The 26258-nt window shown below is 26.2% G+C and overlaps 1 protein-coding gene across 1 annotated transcript in view; it reads right to left on the bottom strand.

Moving 5' to 3' along the window:
* The window catches only part of LOC145842086 (cAMP-dependent protein kinase type I-alpha regulatory subunit-like), a 33872-nt gene extending 12234 nt beyond the window's left edge, over positions 1 to 21638 (bottom strand). The window contains exons 1-7 of the mRNA XM_082949465.1: positions 21526 to 21638; positions 19709 to 19774; positions 15432 to 15614; positions 14288 to 14488; positions 6130 to 6263; positions 5653 to 5738; positions 4843 to 4964 (exon numbers count right to left, since the gene is read on the bottom strand). Of these exons, the coding sequence (XP_082805591.1) occupies positions 4843 to 4964; positions 5653 to 5738; positions 6130 to 6263; positions 14288 to 14488; positions 15432 to 15614; positions 19709 to 19774; positions 21526 to 21615 (882 nt within the window). The 5' untranslated portion in view covers positions 21616 to 21638. The remainder of the gene's footprint in view (positions 1 to 4842; positions 4965 to 5652; positions 5739 to 6129; positions 6264 to 14287; positions 14489 to 15431; positions 15615 to 19708; positions 19775 to 21525) is intronic.
* Positions 21639 to 26258: the final 4620 nt, after the last annotated feature.

The raw sequence follows: 26258 nt of genomic DNA, 5'->3' as shown, positions 1-26258 counted from the left end.
AACTCAAACATTTTTTTATTTTGAAACCTCCTAGCTGCAAATAGTTTTGAAAATAATACATTACATAAGCTAAACTTAGAACAGCTTATTTTTATATTTTAAGAAGTACATATATTCATAACAAAATGTATAAAAAGTTAATTTTAAAGTTTAAGTCTAATATTTATTACTTTTCTAGACGAAGTCATAGGCTTAAGTATTGTTTTAGTATAAATTTTATGACAAAAAAAGTCATAGTAATTGACTTTTTTATTTTTTTACAATACAGTTTATTTAATTAGTACTCAATCATGTCAAAGATAAGGAAGTAGAATAAAAGTTATGTTCAGCTTGGTTTTACTTAAAACCGCAATGCATGTTATGTAACATTGTATTTTCGAACTTAAATTTGAAGCCTTATAAGTTGTAAGAACATTTTAACAAACGACATGGTGGAGCAGATATTTCAGGTCATGATTTTGAGTCATTGAAATCTAAAAGAATCCGCTATGAATCACGAGGAACACTTCCAAAGTTCGGTTTTGTATCTGCTGGCAAACCTCTTTTATTAGCTTCTTACCATGTGGTGTATAACGTAGCTAAATCCAAAAAGCCTCATACAATTGCTGATAAGTTGATTAAGCCATGTGTGTTACAAATGACAGAAGATGTTCTTGGAAAAGAAGCTTCAAAAAAGCTTGAGTTAGTGCCGCTATCTAATTATATTATTCAAAGTCGAATTAAAGATTTAAGTTCGGATGTTTTGGATCAAGTCATTGCTGAAATCAAAGCTAATTCTTTAAAAATCTCTCTCCACTTGGACGAATCAACCGATGTTGAAAATTGCAGTCAATTGATTGTACTAGTGAGATATGTGCATGATGGTTCGATAAAAGAAGATTTCTTATTTTGTGAAGATCTGAAGAGAACTACAAAAGCAAAAGACATCTTTCAATATGTCAAGAACTTTTTTGCGAAACATGACTTAGACATGCAAGTTATTGGTTCTGTATGTACTGACGGTGCCCCTGCTATGTTGGGAAATAAATCAGTTTTTTTTTTTTTTGCTTTGTTAAAACAGGATATTCCGCATTTGCAGGGGTACTCACTGTTTTCTTCATCGACATGCCTTGGCATCAAAAACATTACCCTCGAAATCTAAAAATTTCCTTGATATGTGTGTGAGGGCAATCAACTTGATTAGAGCTCGTGCTCTTAATCACCGTCTTTTTAAGTCCTTGTGTCAAGATTATGGTAGTGAACATTCAGTTTTACTTTTCCATACGGAGGTCCGCTGGCTGTCACGTGGAAGAGCTTTAACGCGCTTTTTTGAATTGAGGAAAGAAGTAAAAGCTTTTCTTAAGGAATGTGACTAAGACCATTTCAAAGAAATGGAGTCAAAAGAGTTTTTTAAAATACTAGCTTACTTAAGTGACATTTTCAGCCGGTTGAATGAAATGAGTGTTTCCATGCAAGGGAGAAATTCAAATTTTATAAAATGTCGTGAAGTAATAAACGCTTTTAAAAAAAATTAAATCTCTAATGTCGATGAGTTGAAAGAGGCAATTTATCAAACTTTCTATTACTCGAAGAAAGTGACTGATGAAGATGAGTGTTTCGTTCCAAGTGTGCGTGAAGAAATTATGAACCATTTGGAAATACTATCCAAGTCTTTTGACGGATATTTTAAAATAGGAAAACTGGAATTTTCTGAAGAATGGATAATAAATCCATATTCTTGTAATTTGAATCACATGTCCGATGATGAATCGTTAAAAGATGAACTTATTGAACTATGCATGAACCGTTTTATCAAAATGCAGTTTGAAAGCAAAACTCTTGAGCAATATTGGTGTTGTTCAATGAATATGTTTCCAAAACTTAGTGAAAAAGCACTAAGTACTCTCATTCCATTCGCAACGACTTACTTGTACGAGTCTGGATTTAGTACTCTTTTGTCTATAAAAACTAAATCAAGAAGCCGCTTGAATGCACAGGCAGACATGCGAATTGCCATCAGCAACAAAATGACTTGTTTTCAGAAAGTTTTGTACAATAAACAGGAACAAAAAAGTCATTAACTTTAGAGTAGATTTAAAATTAAGTTCTTAATCTTTTCAAAATAATATTGCATGAATAGTATTTTAATAGTTTGTTAAATACCTTGTGAGGATAATGAGGTGTCATTTAGGATTTTTTATTAAATATGTAATTAGTTTAGTTTTTTGTTTATGTTAATTGAAAAAAAAATGTTTTTAATAAAGATAGATTAGTTTTTTTTCGTTTAATTAAAAAGTAATTAATTTTTTTAGTTTGTTTAAAAATGAGCAGGTAGAATTACAAGTGATGAGCTCCAAACTCACTTGCTTAACCTTCATAAAACGTTTATCGTTGAGAAGGGAAGAGTGAGTTCTGATGTTTTTTACCCTATAAAAAATAGATAGATATATAAAACTTGTTCAAATATAGTTTGTTATGTTTTTAAGTTTCCAAGTGTTTTATATTTCTTAATATAGTACACTACCATAAAAATTAAAGTACAAATTATTAATTCATGAAATCAATGAAATTATAATAAAATTATTAATAAATAATTAAGTATATAGTGTTAGGGGTGCGAGATCAAATTAAGAGATTTTAGGGGTGCGAGGCATCAAAAAGGTTGGGAACCACTGTTCTAAAGAGTATAAAAAAAAATTAGGTAATCGTTTTTAAAATAAAAATAATATTAATTAAACTTATGCTACTATTTTGTTTCAATATGTTTTGAATAAAGAACATATTGCTTACTGTTTACTTTTCATTACTTTAAGCATACATCTTAATTTTATCAATATAGTTTAAATAAATATTTTAACTGGCTAATATTAAATTTGTTTCATATTTTGATAGTTCAAACAAACTTATTTTTAAACATATTTTGTGGTTATAAAATTAAATTTTAGTTATTTCAATTCCGAGTTAGGTTTACACAATATAGTTTATAGAAAAGTACTTTATTATTTTATTTAAACCATACATTTTTCATAATTACATACTTAATAAACTTATTTAATTTTTTTCTAAAATAATTAACATAATTTATAATATTTTAACACTTAAAATTTTATGTTTGCACTTTAGTTTTAATATTTTGTTATGAACTTAACTAATGCATCAAAAACTATTTATGCTAAACTTATACTTAACCTTTAACAATTCATAATACTTTAATATAAATTATACATTTTTTAACTCAGCAAAAAAAAAAAAATTCCAAGCGGTGCTTTTTAATACATTTAAATAAATTTTATTAACATACCACAACATTACCAAATAGATAATTTAAAGTTAATCCTATCTCATTTATATATAATTTATTAGGAAAATGCGATTTCAAAAATCCCAAAACATACATTTCATAAAAACGAAAAAAGAGTTTTTTAAATCGCATTTTCTTAATAAATTGTTTTAAAGCCCTTCAAGTGGGCTCTGTAGAAAGTGATTAAGTTTAAATAATCACCTTATTTTTTATATATTCATCTAAAAAAATCTATATAAACATACCTCAACAATGATAAAGAAATCGTTTCCAGGCTGGCTAATATATATATATATATAAACATACCTCAACAATGATAAAGAAATCGTTTCCGGGCTGACCTATCTAATATATATATATATAAACATACCTCAACAATGATAAAGAAATCGTTTCCGGGCTGACCTATCTAATATATATATATATATATAAACATACGTCAACAATGATAAAGAAATCGTTTCCTGGCTGACCTATCTAATATATATACATATATATAAACATACCTCAACAATGATAAACAAATCGTTTCCTGGCTGACCCATCTAATATATATATATATAAACATACCTCAACAATGATAAAGAAATCGTTTCCTGACTGACCTATCTAATATATATATATATATAAACATACCTCAACAATGATAAAGAAATCGTTTCCAAGCTGACCCATCTAATATATATATATATATATATATATATAAACATACCTCAACAATGATAAAGAAATCGTTTCCATGCTGACCTATCTGATATATATATATATATAAACATACCTCAACAATGATAATGAAATCGTTTCCAAGCTGACCTATCTAATATATATATATATAAACATACCTCAACAATGATAAAGAAATCGTTTCCGGGCTGACCTATCTAATATATATATATATATATAAACATACGTCAACAATGATAAAGAAATCGTTTCCTGGCTGACCTATCTAATATATATACATATATATAAACATACCTCAACAATGATAAACAAATCGTTTCCTGGCTGACCCATCTAATATATATATATATATAAACATACCTCAACAATGATAAAGAAATCGTTTCCTGACTGACCTATCTAATATATATATATATAAACATACCTCAACAATGATAAACAAATCGTTTCCAAGCTGACCCATCTAATATATATATATAAACATACCTCAACAATGATAAAGAAATCGTTTCCATGCTGACCTATCTGATATATATATATATATAAACATACCTCAACAATGATAATGAAATCGTTTCCAAGCTGACCCATCTAATATATATATATATATAAACATACCTCAACAATGATAAAGAAATCGTTTCCTGGCTGACCTATCTAATATATATATATATATAAACATACCTCAACAATGATAAACAAATCGTTTCCAAGCTGACCCATCTAATATATATATATAAACATACCTCAACAATGATAAAGAAATCGTTTCCATGCTGACCTATCTGATATATATATATATATAAACATACCTCAACAATGATAATGAAATCGTTTCCAAGCTGACCCATCTAATATATATATATATATAAACATACCTCAACAATGATAAAGAAATCGTTTCCTGGCTGGCCCTGTACAACAACTTCTTGCTGCGGTTCGAAAACGACCGTTTCTAAGGCGTCCGCAACCGTCAGTCTCTCCCACTCATCAAGAGATTCTGTGAAAAATTAATTAAATGCAGCTTGTTATTGTACAGAATCTGAGAAAATACATTAATGTAAGTACCCATCTTCATATTTTACTTCATGAAGTTTTATTCAGTTTGAAAATATTGCGTCCAAAACAAGAAATTTTAGTTTTTTATATAAAACTTATATAAAATTACTCTTAGTTAAGTTTTGAGTAAATATTCAGGCCTATTTCAAAATAATTTTGCTTGGATTTTCGTCCAAAGATTTTTTTATTATTTTTAGTAAACACATTTCAATTACAAGAAGTACTTTTCAAGTAGATGTGGCCAAAATTTTCCTTCACTTTAACTTTCAAAAACTTTAATCAATCATATAAACATAGCTATAACTTAAGATATATTTGTACTAACCAAAAGTTAAGACTTTGCTCAAAAATTCTTCACACATTTTTTATATAATATAATTTATTCAACAAAAAAAAACAGACCAATAATTAAGACTTTACTTAAAAATTTTTCATACATCATATGTAAAACGAATATATTTAAAATACAAAAAACTATTCAAGAACAGAGTCTTTGCTCAAGAATTTTTCACACACTTTTTATATGTCATAAGTTTTTCAAAAAAAACAGACCGATGATAAAGACTTTACCTAAAAACTTTTTATACATTGTATTTAATATAAATATATTCAAAATATAAAAAACTAACCAAGAATTGAGACTTTGCTCAAAAATTCTTCATACATTTTTCTCTTCTTTTGAGTGGATCCCATCAAAATTCTTCGATAAGAATCCCTGTTAGAAAAAACTTATATATTAGAATTACTGGAACAAAAATAAATGAACTTTTCTAAACACCTTGATGAACAACACAGTATCCTTGTTAACTTTAATTGAAAATCGACATCTAACCTACCAATACCCCACAATTTAATACAAGTTAAAGCTTACAAATATCTATACAAATAACAATACATATCAAAATTTAACTAACACCTTACCTATCAATAGCCCAAAGCTTGAAATTGGTTCCAGCAATAATTATAATTTTGTATATAAACTCCATAAATATAAAATTTAACTAATAATCTTACCTATCAATAGCCCAAAGCTTAAGATTGGTTCTAGCAGAAACTAAAACTTTGAATATGAACTCTACAAATATAAAATTTAACTAAAACCTCACCTATCAATAGCCCACAACTTAAGATTTGTTCTAGCTCTGACGTCAGCAGCTCTCGGAGTTCCATAGATGAGAGCGAGCTCACCAAAAGAAGCTCCCTCGCCGATTGTTGACACTAGTTGCTTGTTCACATAGATCTGTAAAAAGTATTATTTAAAAAAAAAAATTATAATATGTAATTTTATTTTTTAATTGTTGATACTAGTTGCTTGTTTTATAGATACGTAAAAAAAGTAATTATTAATAGTGTAAAATTTTAAAGCAGTTTCATGTAATTGTGTTTATTAGTTGTTTGCTAAAATGTATCTGTTAAAAAATAGTAATTGTGAAAACAATAAAAAAGTATCATGTAATTTTATTCATAAACTACTTGATACAAGTATCTGTTAGCAAACAACGTGCGAATAAAAATAGTTTTTTTTTTTTGGTTATTTATCTAACTGTATTCACACATCATTAATACAAGTTTCTACTACATGTAGATGTATTTAAATAAACGAAATATTCAAACAGAATAACACAATGCACACAAGTATTGCGCTACATCCATATATTTTTATCTACTTAACAAATTTATTAATCATTGTTACTAAAAAAGCTCTGAAGATCCTTTCAAAATGAACAGTGTTGGCTAAATCGTTGAATAATTTTTTTAATAATTAAGCTCACATACATTGAGCACTCTATTTCATACAATATTATAACTTGTGTAAATCTACTTAATTAATTTCCTAAATATAAGTTTAGACACAACAAGGCAACACCGTAGAATAAGGTTTCCAACACCGTATGTGGGCGTGACTAGTAAAAGGGGCATAGAGGGGAAATAAAGGCTATAATTTTAAACTTGTTCTAGATATTCTGAAGTTGACGATGAAGAAAAAATAAAAGGTCTTAAGCGTACTTAAGGGTAGTTCCTTGAGAAATCTTATTGAAAGGGTCATTGATTTTTAATATCCTTAAAGGCGCTTTAATAGTTTGGGCAACCCTGTCATAGACCAATACAGTAGAAGTAAGAAATGTTTATAAACACAAAAACTAGTTAATTTGCACTATTACTATGTACCAGGGTTTATTATTGTTATTATTCAAAATTTCTGTACTTTCATGAGATTTACCTCACTAAATGTGATTATACAGATACATCAAAATTATACAGAATTTTATGACAGGTTTTATGAAAATAATTGTGTGAAAATTAACTTAAATTACAGCTTGAAACTTAGGTGTGAATTTTTCGCATGCAATTATATGTACCAAACAATATTATACTGTAAAAACAAGTTTGTTGTTTGTAAGTGAAAGTTTGTATCAAAACTATAATTAACATGGTACATTTTAAAGCTACAAGCACATATTCAAATAAGGATTTATAAGTTGTAAGTTTTTTATCTTAACTTTTCACAAGGGTAAAAGTTTGAGTTAGAAATTTTTTTTACGTTAAGATACTTCCCTTAGCAATATTACAAAAAACTATCACTACAAAATTTAAAAGTAAATGTAAAATCAGTTATTTAATTTTTAATTTAAACGTTTTTTAATTATCTCCACGATTAACAATTGTTTAACATCTTATAAGTCCATTACAAAGTATTACTACTACTTTACATATCAGTAGTTAGATTGAATGTATTCAAAATACCCAAGCCTAGCTTATGTTTACTATTTAATAGTTATAATTTTATAAAACTAAAATTAATATTATTACAACTAATATCAAAACTTAAAACTACGGCTGAGAAATGTATATTTAGAAAATTCTTCTACATACATAAAAAACAAATATACATAAGTACAGCTTAAATCTATTTAAAAAGTAAAACTTTTATTTACAAACAAACTTTATTTTGTAATAAAGCTACTTTGGTCAATTTTGTGACATGAATACAAACTATAGTTTCAAATTCTTTAGTCAAATAAAATATAGCTAAGAATTAAATTTCTTTTAAAAGTTACAAAACAATTCATTTTTGAAACAACTACAAATCGAATTATGGGAAATTTAGAAAATTTTATAACGTCAAAACATTTAATTGCGTCACATAAATTTATCATGATAAATTTATTTTCAATTGTTGTTTTGAGGATCATGTAATTACAATTTTTGAATTGAACTTTTAAAAACAATTTGAAATATAATCACATATTGTGGTTTTAAACTTGTGAACAAAAACTTTTATCAGTAAAATTTTAAAATATATTTATTTTTTTTAAACTTGAGTTTGAAAATTCTCAAAAACTTTACGTAATAGAAAATAATATATAAACAATAGTGAGAAATATAGCTAACAACACTAAACAAAAAAATAAATAGTACAAAAAAAAAGCACTGCACAAAAAAAATTCAACAGGAAACCACATTATTATAAACATAAAAATTTGTACAAAGAATATAAGAGTTGTTGTAAATATTAGACAAAACCTTTTTTATTTTACAAAAATTCAATTTGTTGCGATTGACGTAAGAAATGATTTAATACCCACACAAATTAAGCAAAGTTAAATTAACCAAGGCTATCTTATATGTAATCTTAAAATTTTGTGTTTATTTGCAGCATTAGCAACACAAATATTTTACAATTTAATAAAAAAACTTTTGTGTGGAACACTCTATTTTCAAAAAAACTATAAACAAAGCTATCTTGTAAAGCTTTAAAATCAACAGTTTTCTTTAAACATCTTAGCAAAAATTTAGTATAGAAGTGTATATAATCTCATGGGTTGTTAGAGAATAAAAACATTTACTTTTTTAAATCAAAAAAGTATAAGTAAAAGAAGTAGAACAAGTAGTTTTAAAAGAAGTAGAACAAGTATATATTTATAATAATAATAAGGAAAAAACATCAATTTTTTACAAAATAATTATTAAAAAACTCAACAAGCTCTAATGCTGAAAACTTTTAAGGATTGTAATTTTATAAAAACAGTTGAGTTTTCAGTGAAAAAACTTTTTATTTCAAACAACAACCACAAACAACTTGACCAAAACAACATTTTCATTTTGTTTTTATTATTCTTCACGCGCAGAGACACTCGGAAAAAAATTCAAAAACTTCCGAGTTAATCTTTTTTGCAAAAACCAACAGTGTTTGCACAACAGAAAACTGAAAAATACACAAGAAAACTCGTAAAAAGCGAGGATAACCCCAAGAGAATAAATCCGAGAGAGATGAGTGAAACGAGAGAGCGGAATGGGAGAGACGCTCTCTCGTTTGCGCTTCGATGACGTAAATCACGCTGGGTTGGGAGGAAATTAAGAAAACTTTGCTTGATGGATTTTGTTTTGAAAATTTTCATCTTAAAGCTTTTGCATGTAATGAAAACAATTTGCTTTTTTGTGTTTTTTAATTTTGCGTTTGCCAATGGAAAAGTTTGTTTTTGTTTTAATTTGAACGCTGATTAGGTGTTTTATATTGGGATAAAATGTTAAATTTCGTATGTTAATACATCGAATATGTAAATACATCGAATATGTAAATACATTAAAAAAAATTTGTATAAAAAGTAAAAAATATAAATATATTAATATAACTTGTATTAAAAAAAAAACTTTCAACAATTAACAAAAGATAATACAACTAAAACAGTTTAGATGAGATCAAAAACTAATTTCAGTTTAATACGATTAAAATATGATAAGCTGAAAGAAAATTTTTATTATTATTAACTATTCAGCAAATTATTTAATCTACAAGTTACTAACGTTTTTGAAAACGTTTGCAAAAATTTTCAAAATAAGCGAGTATCGAACATTTTTTTATATTTTACGTAAAAATATATCTAACGAAATAAACTACAGGTTTCTGAAGCAGTATATTTTGTAAAAGTATTTAAATGATTGATATTTAAAATTTTTCGCAGTGTTAAGTTCATTGATGGAATGAAACTTTGCTAAATGATGCATTAAAAATTATTGGCTTAAACATAATTTAATATTTAATGATAAATTTTTCAGCACACGTTTTTTAAAACTAAAACATAAAATACACTTTAAAATGACAACATAGTTCTAGGAAATTTAATTAGTTAACAAGTTTTATTACGAACTTATGTAAAAAAAAGTTTTTAATAATATTTTCAATCATAACAACAAATAAACTTTTTATTTTTTAAGTAAATAAAAAAGTAAAATAGCATAAAAGAAAACTTACAATCAAAATAAATATTCCCACTACAAATTTTTAGTGATAACTTCAATTATAGGAACAAATATATACATATATATATATATATATATATATTTATTTTTAAGTGTACTCCAAAAACAAGTGAAAAAAGTAAGATTGTAAACATTCCCCGAAAAGATTTAAAACATTTTTATTTTAGTTATAATATAATATTTTTTAAGGGAACACATAAAGCATATAGAGCAATCAATAAAAATTAAATTACCCCTTCAAAATGTAAAAATAAATTCAAACATACTAATATATTAGAAATACTTGTATTGATTTTTACATTACAAATAAGTTTACATGAAATTATTTTCAATTTCAAACTAAATTTTATGAGCATAATTTCAAAAATAAATTTTTCCATACCTACAAAAATTTTTAACTCCAGTAAAATTTTATAATAGTTTACATTCTTCAAATTAAATGAAGTTAAATCATTTTGTATCTTAAACAAACTTTCTGAAAATACTTTAAAGTAAAATATCAGTACAAAAACACACGTTTGAATTTTATAAACTCGAAATAAATAATTTAAGCCTTTCTGTATTTATTGATTATTTATCATTGCGAAGTGCCTTGCACTTATTTTGAAAGTGTTATTCCATTGCATTTTAGTTTTCATACAGTTGTTTGAAATGTTTGTACTTACAAGAATTTTAGAGATATTATTTGTAAAATATTATGATTAATTAGTAAAATTGTTCAAGAGTGCCTAAAATCCCAAATTGTATGCGAAAATTTTGCTTAGTCATTTTTATATTTTTAAGCATTTTAAAATAGTTTACAAAATTAAGATTAGTAAGTCTTAATCTTCATTTCAACTACTATCACAATTAAAACACCGATTATACTTTTGTTTAAATTAGTAAATAAGCCTAAATTATTTTGAAATAGTCAGCACAACTTTCAACAATATATAACACACACAAACCAAAAGATAATTTCTTTAATACACTTTTACATGTAAAAGTGTTAAAAAAAGTTTACAAAACTAAAACTAGTCAGTCATAATCTAGTTTTAAATGTTACTTCAATTAAACCACCATTTATATTTCTATTCAAGTTGTAAAATAAAACTTGGTCGGTTTGAATTTGTTAGCGGAAATTTCAACAATATATAACACACATAAAACAAAAGATAATTTTTTTAATACACTTTTTACATTTAAATGATTTATCAGAAAGTGATGTTTTAAAACACTCGAAGGCTTAAAACTTGTTTGTTTGAATGTTTAACATGTTTGTACGTTGCTATTTATTCTAGTTTATTTTGATTTATTACTACCAGCTTAACTTTTGTAAGTGGCCCTTTAAAAGATTTATTTACAAGTATTTGTAAACCAGCATACTGTTTTTTTTTTACTTTATTTAAATAATAATAATTACTGTTTAGAACTCGTACGAAAGTTAGTGATATTTTCAAAACTACTTTATTTTAAAATTAATAAAAAAGTTTTAAACATTTAATTTTTTTTAGATTTCATCCTAAGTTTTATTTTTTCAAACACGCACCAGGCCAATAACAACAAACGTTTTAAGTTGAAAAATAAATATTTTAATTAAAATAGGTAACTTTTTTGATTTTTCTACAACCTAAAAACTATAGACAGGGCTGACAAAGGTTATTTGTAAACTTCTTCCAGATTTTTTGAACTTTTATCCAGGTTTTTATAAAACAAGGTTTTGGTCCATTTTTAGTATGATATAAGCTAAAAAAGTGTCTTAAACATTATAACAAAAGATACTGTAATACTACTTTAAATGTGTCTCTTAATAAAAAAACTAATGATACAAATTTTATAACTTAAAAAGTTGTAACATGTAAAACTAGTTTGAAACTACACGTTTTTTAGTGATTTTTGTTCGAAATCAGGTTTTTCCAAAACATCTTGTTTTTTTGCCTAAATGTCAAGTTCTATATTTTTCCGGGGTTCCAGAATTTTTAGCACATAGAACTTGACCAATTTAACCAGTTTGGCTGTAATTAGACAATTATTCATTCAAACAATATCAAAAAAAATAGTTTTTAGTAGAGCTGTTAGATATAAAAATAATTTGTGAGTTTATGTAAAGTATATCAAAAGTATTGTTTTTATTTTTTTTTTTTGTACTAGAAAAATCTGCTATGTGTTAAATAACAAGACTTAATAAAATACTTTGCATATGAGTGATAGAGTTGTTTCAATTGATAATTAATTTAATGATATTTAAAATGTAATTTTTATTTTATGCTTTAAAATTAATTATACTTATGAACTTTATTACTTATATCTTTAAAAAGGTAAAACTTGAGATATGTATAATTGATGTATAGAAATACTAAAATTTTTTATTTTTATTTATGCATAAGATGTTTGCTAATTAAAATATTTATATATAATTAGATTAAACTTATTTTTTATAACTTATTAAAACCCATTGATTCAAGGTCAAAACCAAGAATTATTTATTATCCACAGTATCAAGTAATTTACAACTTTAAGACTTTTTTAGTCAATACTTTCTTCAAAAAACCCTATTTAAAATTGTTGTAAGTTTCATGGAGAATAACTATGTTTAAACAGAAACTTTAAAATTCTTGTATTTTGGTAGTTTTTATTGTCTTAAAGAATAACACCAAAAATATACTTCAATTATATATTTACTAGTTTCTCCTTAACAAATAAATGTGGAAAATGTGTTAGTTCGGACAACATTTTTTTCTTGATTTTTGTTACAATATATTCATGGTTGCCACTTTTTGAAGCAAAATAACCTTTGATGTTTGAGTTAATGAAAAAATTAAAAAGAGTATAAAGCAATATGAGCCAAATACAGAAAAAAGTTACTGGTGATCAAGCTAATATTCTTAGTTAAATAATTTTAATTCCAACTTTTTAACATCTAAAATTATTAATAAATGCTTATCAATTTTTTAGATCTTTTTGTAATGTAAGCATGCAAGATCTATTTGGTACTTTTTGGCAAAAAGTATATAAATCACAAAGTTATTTTATCATCAATTCATATAGCTTCATGTTGAATGTGGTAGCTTCTTTGTATAAATGATTCTAACAAAGTTTCTTAATAAATGACACCAGTTACAGTTAATATTGAATGGTTATGATCAAACATTTGTATAATTATAAATCATTTTTGATTTATTAATTTCCTTGATCAATGGTGTATAAATTGTCCCCAACATACTTATTAATATATATATTTATCAATACTAACATCAACTTCCCCCTGGTCAATGATGTAGAAATTGTCCCCATTTTATTTTATATTATTTATTAACATATTTATTTATCAATACTAACATCAACTTCCCCCTGGTCAATGATGTAGAAATTGTCCCCATTTTATTTTATTTTATTTATTAACATATTTATTTATTCAACTAACATTAACTTCTCCCTGGTCAATGATGTAGAAATTTTCCCCATTTTATTTTATATTATTTATTAACATATTTATTTATTCAACTAACATCAACTTCTCTATGGTCAATAATGTAGAAATTGTCCCCATTTTATTTTATATTATTTATTAACATATTTATTTATTAATACTAACATCAACTTCTCCTTGGTCAATAATGTAGAAATTGTTCCCATTTTATTTTATATTATTTATTAACATATTAATTTATTAAAACTAACATCAACTTCCCCCTGGTCAATGATGTAGAAATTGTCCCCATTTTATTTTATATTATTTATTAACATATTTATTTATTCAACTAACATCAACTTCTCTATGGTCAATAATGTAGAAATTGTCCCCATTTTATTTTATATCATTTATTAACATATTTATTTATTAATACTAACATCAACTTCTCCATGGTCAATAATGTAGAAATTGTCCCCATTTTATTTTATATTATTTATTAACATATTTATTTATTAATACTAACATCAACTTCTCTATGGTCAATAATGTAGAAATTGTCCCCATTTTATTTCATATTATATATTAACATATTTATTTATTCAACTAACATCAACTTCTCCCTGGTCAATGATGTAGAAATTGTCCCCATTGTCGCCCTGATTTATGATGTACTCCCCCGCCAGGCTGTTCACGGGGAACATGGCGTCGAATATGTCGCTTCTCTCGTTCTCGTCCAAATGAGAGAAGAGAACGTTCTTCTCAATGGCTTTCGAGAGAGCCGCCATCGTCTTGTAGTCCTTGGTGATCACCTGGGAAAAATTGACGTGGAATTAATGTATGATGGTTTGAGTTTTGAGTTATTTGGTAACAATATTTTAGTAATCATTGCCTGGTAGAAAATTTTTACAATTACAAATTACCTGGGAAAAAAGCCTGGAAAGAGAGTAAAATAATTTTAGAAAATTGTGTCAAAACATGCACAAAGTATTTTACTAAAGGTCTGATTTAAAGATTTATAATATTTTTCCATTGCATTCATATTTGATAGGTAGGTGTCACATATGTTCCTCACAACCTTAAATAATATACCTTAAATTTATTTTTCAACAACCTAAAGCCTCACAAACCTTTTACGTTAACAAGCAAAACTGACATGTTCCATAACACTTTTATTATTATTATCTATAACCAGTATGAAGGTTTAACCTCCTTTACAACTACTATTGCCTTCACCTTTAAGGGCATAGAGGGGGGGTAAACACCCTTTTTTGGTTTTTGATCTTATTTTATATAGTTTTTACTAAGCTACAAGATGCTTTTTACAGAATTAAAAAATTCAAAACAATTTTTGAGACATAGCCGGTCAAAGTCGGAGGCAACAATAGGATCCTTATGGGAGGCGCAAACTAAAACGGCAAAAACAGACTATTTCACTAAAAATCTATCTTCTCCTACGTTTTTTGAGATAACTACTTCAAATTTTCAGAAAATGTTCCTTGATATATTTAAAAAATTCTGTCGTAAGGAATTTAAAAAAAAATAAAAACTTTATACAAAAAAAAAACAAAAAAAAAACAGTTTTTTTTTTGTTTTTTTATTATATATATTTTTTTTTTTCACAACTTCAATACTGACTTAATATTTATATATTTATATAAAATTCTCACTTTCTTAACGTAATTAGCAACATCCTCGTCTTTCACCACTTCAATACTGACTTAATATTTATATATATATATATTAAATTCTCACTTTCTTAACATAATTAGCGACATCCTCATCTTTCACAACTTCGGCGCTGACTGCCCCCCTCCTACTGCTGCCCTTCTGCTTGTAACTCTCCGGTGTCATCATGGCGTCCTCCTCACTTTCAACCTCTTCCTCCTCCCCTCCTCCGATGTCCGTCTGCTGGAAGCCGTCCTTCTCATCTTCCTCCTGCGAAAATATGGGTTCAACATAAAATGTAATAAAATTCAGTATCTTTTATATACATTTAAATTTGAGGTTCTAAATTGAACAAAAACAGTTCTCAACTTATTTGTTGACAAATATACAACTAATCAAAAATTAATCAAAATTTTATTTGCAAAACTCAGTTTCACCCTTTAAGGGATCTTCAGTTACAATTTAAATCTGAAAAATAAAAGTAAAACAAAACATGGAAGATACTAAAAAGTAAAACAAAACAAGTGAATTAGAATTTGTAACTTATGACCTTATAGGCCTTTACGCCCTAAACCACCTTAAATCACTCTATAAAAATAATGAAATTGGTTTATATAGAGACAACGGCCTAGCTGTCATCGAGTGAAAAAGTAACCAAACTTTAGAAAATACCAAAAAGAAAACAATCGAGCTATTTAAGGAAATCGGATTTAAAATAACTATTGATATCAGCGCAACCGCATGCAACTTCCTAGATACAACTCTAAACCTCACTGACGACGAATATAAACCATACTATAAGGAAAACTCAGATGTATCAACAAAAAATCTAACCACCCAATAATTATTAAAAAAAAACCTCCCATAAATGATTGAAAAAAGGATTAACAAACTCTCTAAAAGTGAAAAAATATTTAAAAACTCTGTAAACACGTACCAAAATGCTCTAAATGATTCAAATTTTAAACACATATTAAAATACTCAGAAAATAAAAACCCTCAAACTAAAAAGAAAAGAAACTGACTAAGAAAAATCATCTACTTCAACCCACCCTTCTGCCAATCCGTTAAAACAAATTTAGGGAAAGTATTCTTCCAACTCATCGATAAACATTTTAAAAACAAAATTACTCAACAAAATTATAAACAGAAATAATTGCAAAATATCATACAGCTGTATGAATAATATCAAAGTTTTAATACTTTAACACAATAAAAAAAACTTAGATAATATTTCGAATAAAGAAAAAAACAAAATCAATAACACCCCTACTTGTAACTGACGATGTAAAATCTCCTGTCCTTTGAACAACAAATGCCTTATAAAAAATGTTATCTACAAAGCCACCGTAATATCAAACAAGGAAACAAAAGAATACATCGGGAGCACTGCTAATACTTTTAAAAGCAGATGGTACAACTATAACCATAGTTTTAACACCTGCAAAGAAAACACCACCGAACTAGCTAAATACAACTGGTTTTTAAAAAACAACAATATTGAATATAACACCAAATGGAGTATCATCCACCAAATTGGGGAGGTAAGAAAAACCCACAGCATATGCAGCACTTGCAGCCTAGAAAAACTAGAAATAGCCAGAGCCAATAAAATAAAGAACTTAAACAAAAGATACGAACTGTTTGCTAATTGTCCACACTTAAAAAAACTTCACTTTAAAACTTAAGCGCTTGATATTTAGTTTTGCATGTCATTTTATTTACTTAAATTCATTTTAACTTATTAGCACAAAACGTTTTTAGTCCCTTTTAAACAATTAAAAAAGACCCAGCTTTAAACTATAAAAACTAAATTATAACATTAACTTAGTTCAAAATACACATTAGTTACGTCATAATAATAGAAGTGATGTTATTCTAAAAAATTTTCAATGCAAATTTAAATTAGTATGATTTAGCTCCAGACAGCTAATAGTTTATCAACTTATATATTCGATTCAAATTCCTTTATTCATGGTAATATTTAAGTCATTTAGTTTATTTATTTACTTTAAGCTGATTATTTTTTTAACTTAGTAGTTTTATGTTCAATACTTAAGTTAAAGTTTTCAATTTATTAAGTAATTCTAGTAAATAAAATTTTAATGTTTAAGACTCGAAACTTTCTAAACATCATAAGTTACAAATTCTAATTCACTTGTTTTGTTTTACTTTTCAGTATCTTCCATGTTCTGTTTTACTTTTATTTTTCAGATTTAAATTGTAACTGAAGATCGCTTAAAGGGTGAAACTGAGTTTTGCAAATAAAATTTTGATTAATTAATGTTGTATCTTTTATATACAGGAGTTTTTTGGTTGTAATTTTGGTTGAAAAAACATATTTTGAGTTCTTTAAAAAAACTATTTAATAGTTTACACCTTAAGCTTTTATATATAAGAGCAAACTTTCATAAGGTTGGTTTTAAAAATTAAGGCCATAGGGGGGGTCCACTTTGTTTTTTACAACTTGATCTTATTTTGTAGTATTTAATCTGAGCTATCAGACACTTTTAACCGCTTAAAAAAACTCAAAGTAACTTTTGAGATATAAGGGATCAAAGAAAGGGCATTCAATAGGTTCCTTATGGAAGGCAAAAACTAAAAATGCGAAAAAAGACTATTTCACTAAAAATCTATCTCCTCCTTCATTTTTTGAGTAATCTTTCTGAAATTTTTACAGAATATGTATCATTAAACTTTAAAGAGATCTATTGTAGGAATTTTTTTAGTTTTGAGTAAAAAAAAAAATATTGTCAAAAAACTACCCTTTTTTTTAGTTTTTGTGGATAAAAGTTTTATTTTTCAAAATTTAAAATATTTCAACATTAGGATTCTTCAAAATATTAAAAGGAACATTTCCTGAAAATTTGAAGAAGATTGCTTGAAAAATGAAGGAGAAGATAGATTTTTAGTGAATTTTTAAATTTCCGAGAAAATTGACCCCAAAAAATCTGCGGTCCATACGTTTGCATCGGAAACTGTTTACAAAAAATAAAATATCTCAAAAGTTAAATGATATTTTTGAATTCTATAAAAACAGGGTTGTAGTTTGTATTTTAAGCTTTCATATAAAAGCCAAAGTTAATTTTTGTAAAAAAAAATGTCGGACCCCCCCCCCCCCCTATGGCCTTAATGGCCTTAACATAGTAAGGTCAAAAGTTTTTGCAACATTTATTTCTTACCAATAAACATTTTCAAACAGGAAAAAGAATATGGGTCAAATGAGCAGTTTGAAGTAAAGCAATTTTTAAATTAGTGTTTAAAATTATAGGAAATGAATCTCAATGAGTATAAAGTTTTGAATACAATTATCACCTTCCTCAAGGTTTCTACTTCAATCTTTAAACTTTGTCTTTGCTATCACATTTTTTTTTCTAATCAAGCAGTAAATTTAAGTTAAGATAAGGGTTTCCAGAACACATTATTATATCTTCCACCTCAGAAAATTTTTAAATGACAGACTTTTATTTGATATCGCCTTAATACTAGTTAGTTACCCATTTAATCTTTCTACTTTACTTGTTATTGCCCCCAAGGGGAAAATTGACCACTTTGGGAACCCCTGGTTTGGATAAATTGGTTAAACTAGAGTAACTTAAAAATGGATTTCTTCTTTCACAGCTACATACAAAAACTAGTAAATAGTATAGTTAATATGAATGTTTAAACAATTTTTCAATTTTTACATAAGCTATTTTACAATTTAAAATCAGATTTTTATAAGCTATCAAAAAAAAACGGTTTATTACCCTTATTTTTGCTTTAAAAAATTTGATATGAAATTGAATATACACAGACCTAAATAAAAGTATTTGTCACAAACTAAACTTATTAATTTGCTATTTTAGTTAATAATTTATAAAATAGCCAAAGAGTGTAAGTAATCCAATAACTTTTTTTTACCATTTACAAAGCTATTTATATTTTATTTTTATACAAAATTAGGTATTAATTTAACCAAAAAACTAAAAGCTGTATTAAATAAAATTGTAGTTAGTAATGTAACTAAAAACAATTTAAAGTTATTGTATGGAATAACAGTATAAAACGGAGGTCAAATTTATCAAAACTTGTTAAACTAATGAAATACATCCAGAATTCAATTTAAATACTTAAAATAACTTCTTTTTTTAAGTACATCTAAAGTGGTTATTTCTGATGACACTGATGATATCCTAATAGCAGTATACTTAAATTTCAACACTACTTGAAAATATAATACTTTTAAACATAAAACTAACAAACTCACTACTAGGCACGTGCAATGGTTCAAACAAAGCATTATTTTTCATTCAAAATAAACATGTACCACCAGTATTAAGCTGTCTTTAGGAAAATAAAAAAAATGAAAAGTAAAAACTCACCTTTGAAAGAGCGGCGAAGTGTTCTGCAAGGAAGGCCATGGGCTTGTTGGGTTTGTGAATGCATAGCTGCGTGAGAAATAAAAAGTGTTAATTATTGATGAAAGTAAATTATTCATGTTGTTAAAGTGTCAAGCTTTTAAAGTTCATGTTTTTTTTGACAAGTGAAAATGTAAAATAATCAACTTTATTGTTATTAAGTTTACTAGGTGTATTACTTTAAAAAAAAAGAAACAATATTTAATTTCAAAGAAAAATTTATAATTAAAAAAATAACTAAAAAGTAACAGCAGTATAAAAATTTCATATTATTATTACTATTTACATGTAGTTAATTTTTTAAATATGAATAAAACTTTTAAATAGTTATTGGCATTATAAAAAAGAGTTGTATAATTTATTAAAGGAATAATTAATCTTAAAATCATCATTAAAACTACATAATTGTGTTGAATTTTTAAAATACTTAATAAGCTATCTTGAAAGAAACACATACACAAGCATAAGGCTAATTTATTAATTTATGAAAGATTAAGTGGTAAAAAGTGTTATAATAAACAGTTAAATTTTGATGTACATGACAAAAAAAAGAAACATTGAATAATTTATGACTTAATGAAATTTATTTTAAGTTTTAGAGAATAAGGTATGAAACTTTGAATTATATTTTAAGTGATATATTAATAATAAATACTAGGTAGTGCTTAAAAATAAGCCTACTCAAACTAAAAACTTCACAAAAACTGGAAACTTTTTAAACTAATGTCAGTTTTTCTAGATTTCTAAAAATAAATGTTTCTTAGAAAAATACAAAATATAATAAATTAAATAGTAAAAATCTTCAATGTCCCTACAAAAATAATCTTCAAGTATTAGACTTACTTAACTAAAAATTGTACACTATTTTAAATAGCATAACAACAAACTAAATACTTAATTATGTTTTACAAAATTAGACCAAAGGTATTAGTAAATTGTTTTTAAATCACAGAATGACTTTACTAATTTTTTTGAAAAATTTAAAGTTTCACAGTCACATACTTGTATATAAAATGTTTAATATAACAAATCAAGCAATTTTTTAATATTAAAAAAAAAAATTAAAAACACACTTGTTTAGTAAAAACCTTTAAAAAATCAAAACTTGAATTAAAACTTTAAACCACCATTTTTTAAATGAGAACTGTTGAACACAAGTTTAAATTTGTTTCATGAAAATTAATAACAATTTACAAACTTACACATTCAGTACAGTCTTTAAAGATAAATAAATTGTCATAAAAATTTAAATTTGTTTTACAAAAATAAACATAAATTACAAAATTATATAATACAGTCCTTAGGGATAAATAAATTTTCATATAAATTTAAATTTCTTTCATGAAAACAAAAATTTACAAACCAGTACAATGCAGTATTTGAGAATAGTTGAACTTATAAATAATAAAAATTTATATAATAAAAATAATTAAAAACAATAACAAAAATAACAGTACAACGCAGCCTTTATGATAACTTGAATTTATCATCAAATTCAAATTAACTTGATAAAAATAATTAGTAACTATTTGTGCAATGCAGCCTTAAAGGATAAATGAAATTCCATACAAATTTATATTCACAGTATGAAAATTAATAAAACCTAGTTGTTCAATGCAGTACTTGAAAATAGTTGAAATTATAGACTATAAAAATTTGTTAAATGAAAATAGTCAACAATATTAACAATTAATCGAACAAGACAGTCTATTAGAAAAGTTAAACTTAACAACAAATTCAAATTTACTCAATATAAATATTAATTATAATAAAAAACTTACTTGAACAATACAGTCCTTGAGAACTCGCTGAATGTCGTACTCTTGGACGTACGACTCACACTCTCTCAAGTTTCTATCCTCACCAGCCATATTTGAATGCAGAAGATTTAGCTTAAAAATCTTGAAATATTATTAGAAAACTTTGAGAAAAAGTAAGATTAAGGCCATGGGGGGGGGGGGGGGGGGTCCAGCATTTTTTTTTACAAAATTTAACATTGGCTTTTATATGAAAGCTTTAAGTACAAACTACAAGCCAGTTTTTATAGAATTCAAAAATATCATTTAACTTTTGATATAATTAATTTTTTATAAAAATTTTCCAATATAAACGTATGGACTGCAAATTTTTTGGGGTCAATTTTCTCAGAAATTTTAAAATTCACTAAAAATCTATCTCCTCCTTCATTTTTCAAGCAATCTTCTTCAAATTTTCAGGAAACATTCCTTATAATATAAGGAAAAAAACGCTACTTTAGAATTTTATAGTTTGAAAAAATAAAAACTTCATCACCAAAATTAAAAAAAAAGTGTTTATTTTTATTTTTAATATTTTTACAAATTTTTTTTTAATTCCTAAGTAACATTTTTTTGTTATTGTATAAAGATTAGACTGTTAAAGTTTAAAGAAGATTGCTTGAAAAATGTAGGAGGAGATAGATTTAAAATGAAATCGTCTTTTTTTGCTGTTTTAGTTTTCCCTTCCCATAGGGAACCTATTATGCGGCCCGACTTTGACTGGTCATATCTCAAAAAATAATTTGAATTTTTTAAAACAATAAAAAGCATCTTGAAGCTTAGAAAAAACTCTATAAAATAAGATCAACTTGTAAAAAACATGGTTTACCCCCCCCCCCCCTATGGCCTTAAAAATAAGATATGTAAAACTAAAACAAACTGAATAAACATTTTTGATAATTACTAAAACTAGTATATACAATGTAGTAGATACCAGTTAGCCTTGGTAAAACACTTGACTAAAACATTAATTTGTAAGTTTCAAGAAAAATACAAAGACAGAAATAAAGTGTCTTAACAAGCAACAGGTATTCTTAAATTCTATATATGGCTATCAAATAATGTGGCACAAATTTTTGCAGATAGTTTATAAAATATTTAGACAAGATTTATACAGAGTTGCCAAATTTTTTAGCAAATCTGCTACAGGTTTTCAAAATTTACTCCAGGATTTTAAAAGTAGATATTTTTGGGTCTATTTTAATTTTCAAGTTATGTTTAAGGTAATAATATGTGTTAAATGGTAAAAAAAGATTGAAAAGATACCGAACAGCTACTTTAAATGTCTTTTTTAATTAAAAAAATTTTGATGATGACAAAAAAAAAAATCATTTATATGATATATTTTTGTGTCAAATTGAAATTTTAATATTTAACATATTAAAACTGTTATAAATTCCAGGTTTTTCCAGGTTCCCAGGTTTTTTGGCAACCCTATTTAAATTAAAATGCTAAAATCAGTCCAGGACACAGTCAACTTATTATTAAAACTTTAAATAAAACGTTTATAAAAATTAAAATAAGTTAATATGGTTTAAACTTTTTTATGAGATTTAACTTAAGTATTCCATAAGAAGTTAAACTTTGTATGACTTAAGGCAGGGTTCAGCAAACTAATTATTCTAAACAAGGTGTTTTAAAAGAGATGTGAGCATGTAAATCTGACCCACTAAACTAGAAATAATTTCAAATTCTATAATACAAGTTTTTTCAACAAACTTTTAGTAATTAACTAGGATGATGTCCCAGCAATATCAAACTGAAATATATTCATTTAATTCAGGCTTTAAAGCTAAACCATAATTTCAGAATGTGCTTTTAACACAATAAATACATCATTAAATTGTATTTTATGGCTTTAAATTTTATGGCTTTTAAATTGTATTATACTTTTGTATTCAACATGTGTGCTTTTTTAAACAAAAATCTTTGATTATATTTCTTTATTGTCCTTACTTACAACTATATACACTTATTTAGTATTGTCACCCTTCTTATTAGCATTGTTTGCTTTTAGTAGTTGTACTTTATTAAGCAAAAAGCGCTTAAAACATTTAGTCCTAGGTAGTGATGTACCGGACCCACAATTTCGGGTCCGGCCGGACCCGGATCCGGACTTTTTTTTCAAGTTAGAATCCGGCCGGAACCGGACCCGGACTTTTTTTGCAAATTAGAATCCGGCCGGAACCGGACCCGGACTTTTTTTTCAAATTAGAATCCGGCCGGAACCGGATCCGGACTTTTTTTTCAAATTAGAATCCGGCCGGATCCGGATATCAGACAAAAATTGCAATATCCGGCCGGACCCGGACCCGGATAGTGAGTCCGGTATATCACTAGTATAAATTAGCCTGAGTCAGAATGAGGTTTTTAAAAACTGAAAAAAAAGAACTTCAATCTAATAATAAGTAGAACAGCTAGCCACAAGGTTTACAAATTTAGGTGTTATATCCAATTAAAAATCTGAAATCAAGTTCTTGAACAAAATACACTAGAAAATTACAAAATATTGAAAACTGGATCAGCTCAAACTCATTCAAAATCTAAAAGAAAACTAGCCTGAGTTTTTATAAAAAACTAAACTAGCCTGAGGCAGTCCAAGATTTTCTAAAATTCCAAAAATTTTCAAACTAGCAGGGTTGTCACTGTTTAAGTCAATAAAACTAGCTAGAGTAAGTATAAACAAGCCTGAGTCAGAATGAGGTTTTTAAAAACTGAGAAAATTACTTTAATCTAATAATCAGTAGAACAGCTAGCAAAGGATGACAATTTGGTAATAAAATTGTGGACTGATTGTGGTACACTTAACTTATTAGTACTACCCATTATCATTAAATCTTACCTTGTTTAATTAATATCTAACAAATACTAAATTCTAACTGATACTACTTTCTATAATCAGACACATCAGTTTTGAGTGATGAATCTTTTATATAAAACACAACAAGAAATACTAGCATATACAAAATTATTAATTACTTTGGTAACACTTTAAAAACTGGAAGCTATTTAAATCTATATCAAAAGACTTAAAACAATAAACTAAAAATTAAATAAAACTTTTAGTAAAGAAGAAACTGTAAAATTTTTAATAAACTATTAAACTATAAACCTGGCTTAAGTATTTAAACAATTAAACACCAGTTGAAATATTCACTTTTAAAACAAAACACTACTTACATTAAGCATTCACAAAAAAGTTCAAGATATTTTGTTGCTTCAAGCTGCACACCAAACTAACTAACTGCTTACATAAAAACTGCCTGTCATGTTCTGATGTTTTGTTGCATTAGTATTTAGTTTGAAACATATCGTCATATGATTCTCATTGGCTCGTACATTCGACCGTATTAACTCTAAATATTCTCTCAGCTCAACTTTAAACAATAAATAATGCAAGTATTCATTCCAAAGTATTCAATTTTACAACATATGTAAAGAGTTGCATTTCTGAAATGTTTATTTCATAGTTTAAATGTAAACAAATGTAAATTAGTCACGTGTACAAAATGAGCCAATCACGGTAGGTGTTTAATTTTAACTGACGAAAATGACTCTTATTAATTTACACAGGGTTTGTTTTTAAAAAAATACTTTTCAGTATGCTCTTTTTTACTAACTAGATCCGGGTCCGGCCGGATCTTTGTAAGGATCCGGCCGGACCCGGATCCGTACTTTTTTTTCAAGTTAGAATCCGGCCGGAACCGGATCCGGACTTTTTTTTCAAATTAGAATCCGGCCGGAACCGGACCCGGACTGTTTTTTCAAATTAGAGTCCGGCCGGATCCGGATATCAGACAAAAATGGCAATATCCGGCCGGACCCGGACCCGGATAGTGAGTCCGGTACATCACTAGTCCTAGGCCCTTTAGGTTATGGAGCCCAGTCTTGCCCAGGACAGGAATGAATATGAATACAGTTTCAGTTTGATATTGGTGCATCATCATAGTAATAACCAAACTTTTTACCAAAACATTTAATTGAGTAGTTACTTTTTTATATTTAATAACTTTGAATAAATAAAATCTGAATTTAGCTTAAACCAGCAAATTCAAAAAAAAATTGATAAGGAATATTCTAGTACTACAATTTAAAAGTTATTCATAATATTATTTCCATTGATTTTCTGATATAATAACTGAACAAGTTGTTTTAAGAACTTAAGTTGTAAAAATAACAAAATAGGAATAACTTTTTTTATATTTCAAGCTTGCCTAGGGGTTGTTACAAAAACTTGGATCAAAACCTAATATTTTACTCAATAGAAAAACTGTTTAAAACTGTTTAGACAGATAACTTATAAAACAATTTGTTATTTGAATGTAAAATTGATGAATAATAAAAAAACAACTATTATACGTAGTTTAAACTGATAATAATTAAAATTTAAAATAGGCTCAACAAGTTTTACAAAAAAAAAAGAACAACTTGTTTGATATTTTTCTAAAATTGTTCAAGTTACTTTTTTAATTAAATTTTCAATCAAAAACACAAGCAGCATTTTAATAATAAATTAAAAATTATTTCATTATTTTTTTAATATTTTAACATCAGACAATTGTGCAAAATACTAGTCAGCAAAATATCCAAAAAAAAATTCTAACAGTAAGACCAAGATAGATGTTTTATTGATTATTAAAATACCAAAACAATGTTTTGAACACAAATGTTTTGTCAATAACTAAAACTAAAACTAAAAAACGGTCTGTTTGGAATTT

The sequence above is a fragment of the Thalia democratica genome, chromosome 8 (assembly GCF_965202585.1).
Source record: "Thalia democratica chromosome 8, ktThaDemo2.hap1.1, whole genome shotgun sequence".
Classification (NCBI taxonomy): Eukaryota; Metazoa; Chordata; class Thaliacea; order Salpida; family Salpidae; genus Thalia; species Thalia democratica.
This window is presented reverse-complemented; position numbering and strand designations above follow the sequence as displayed.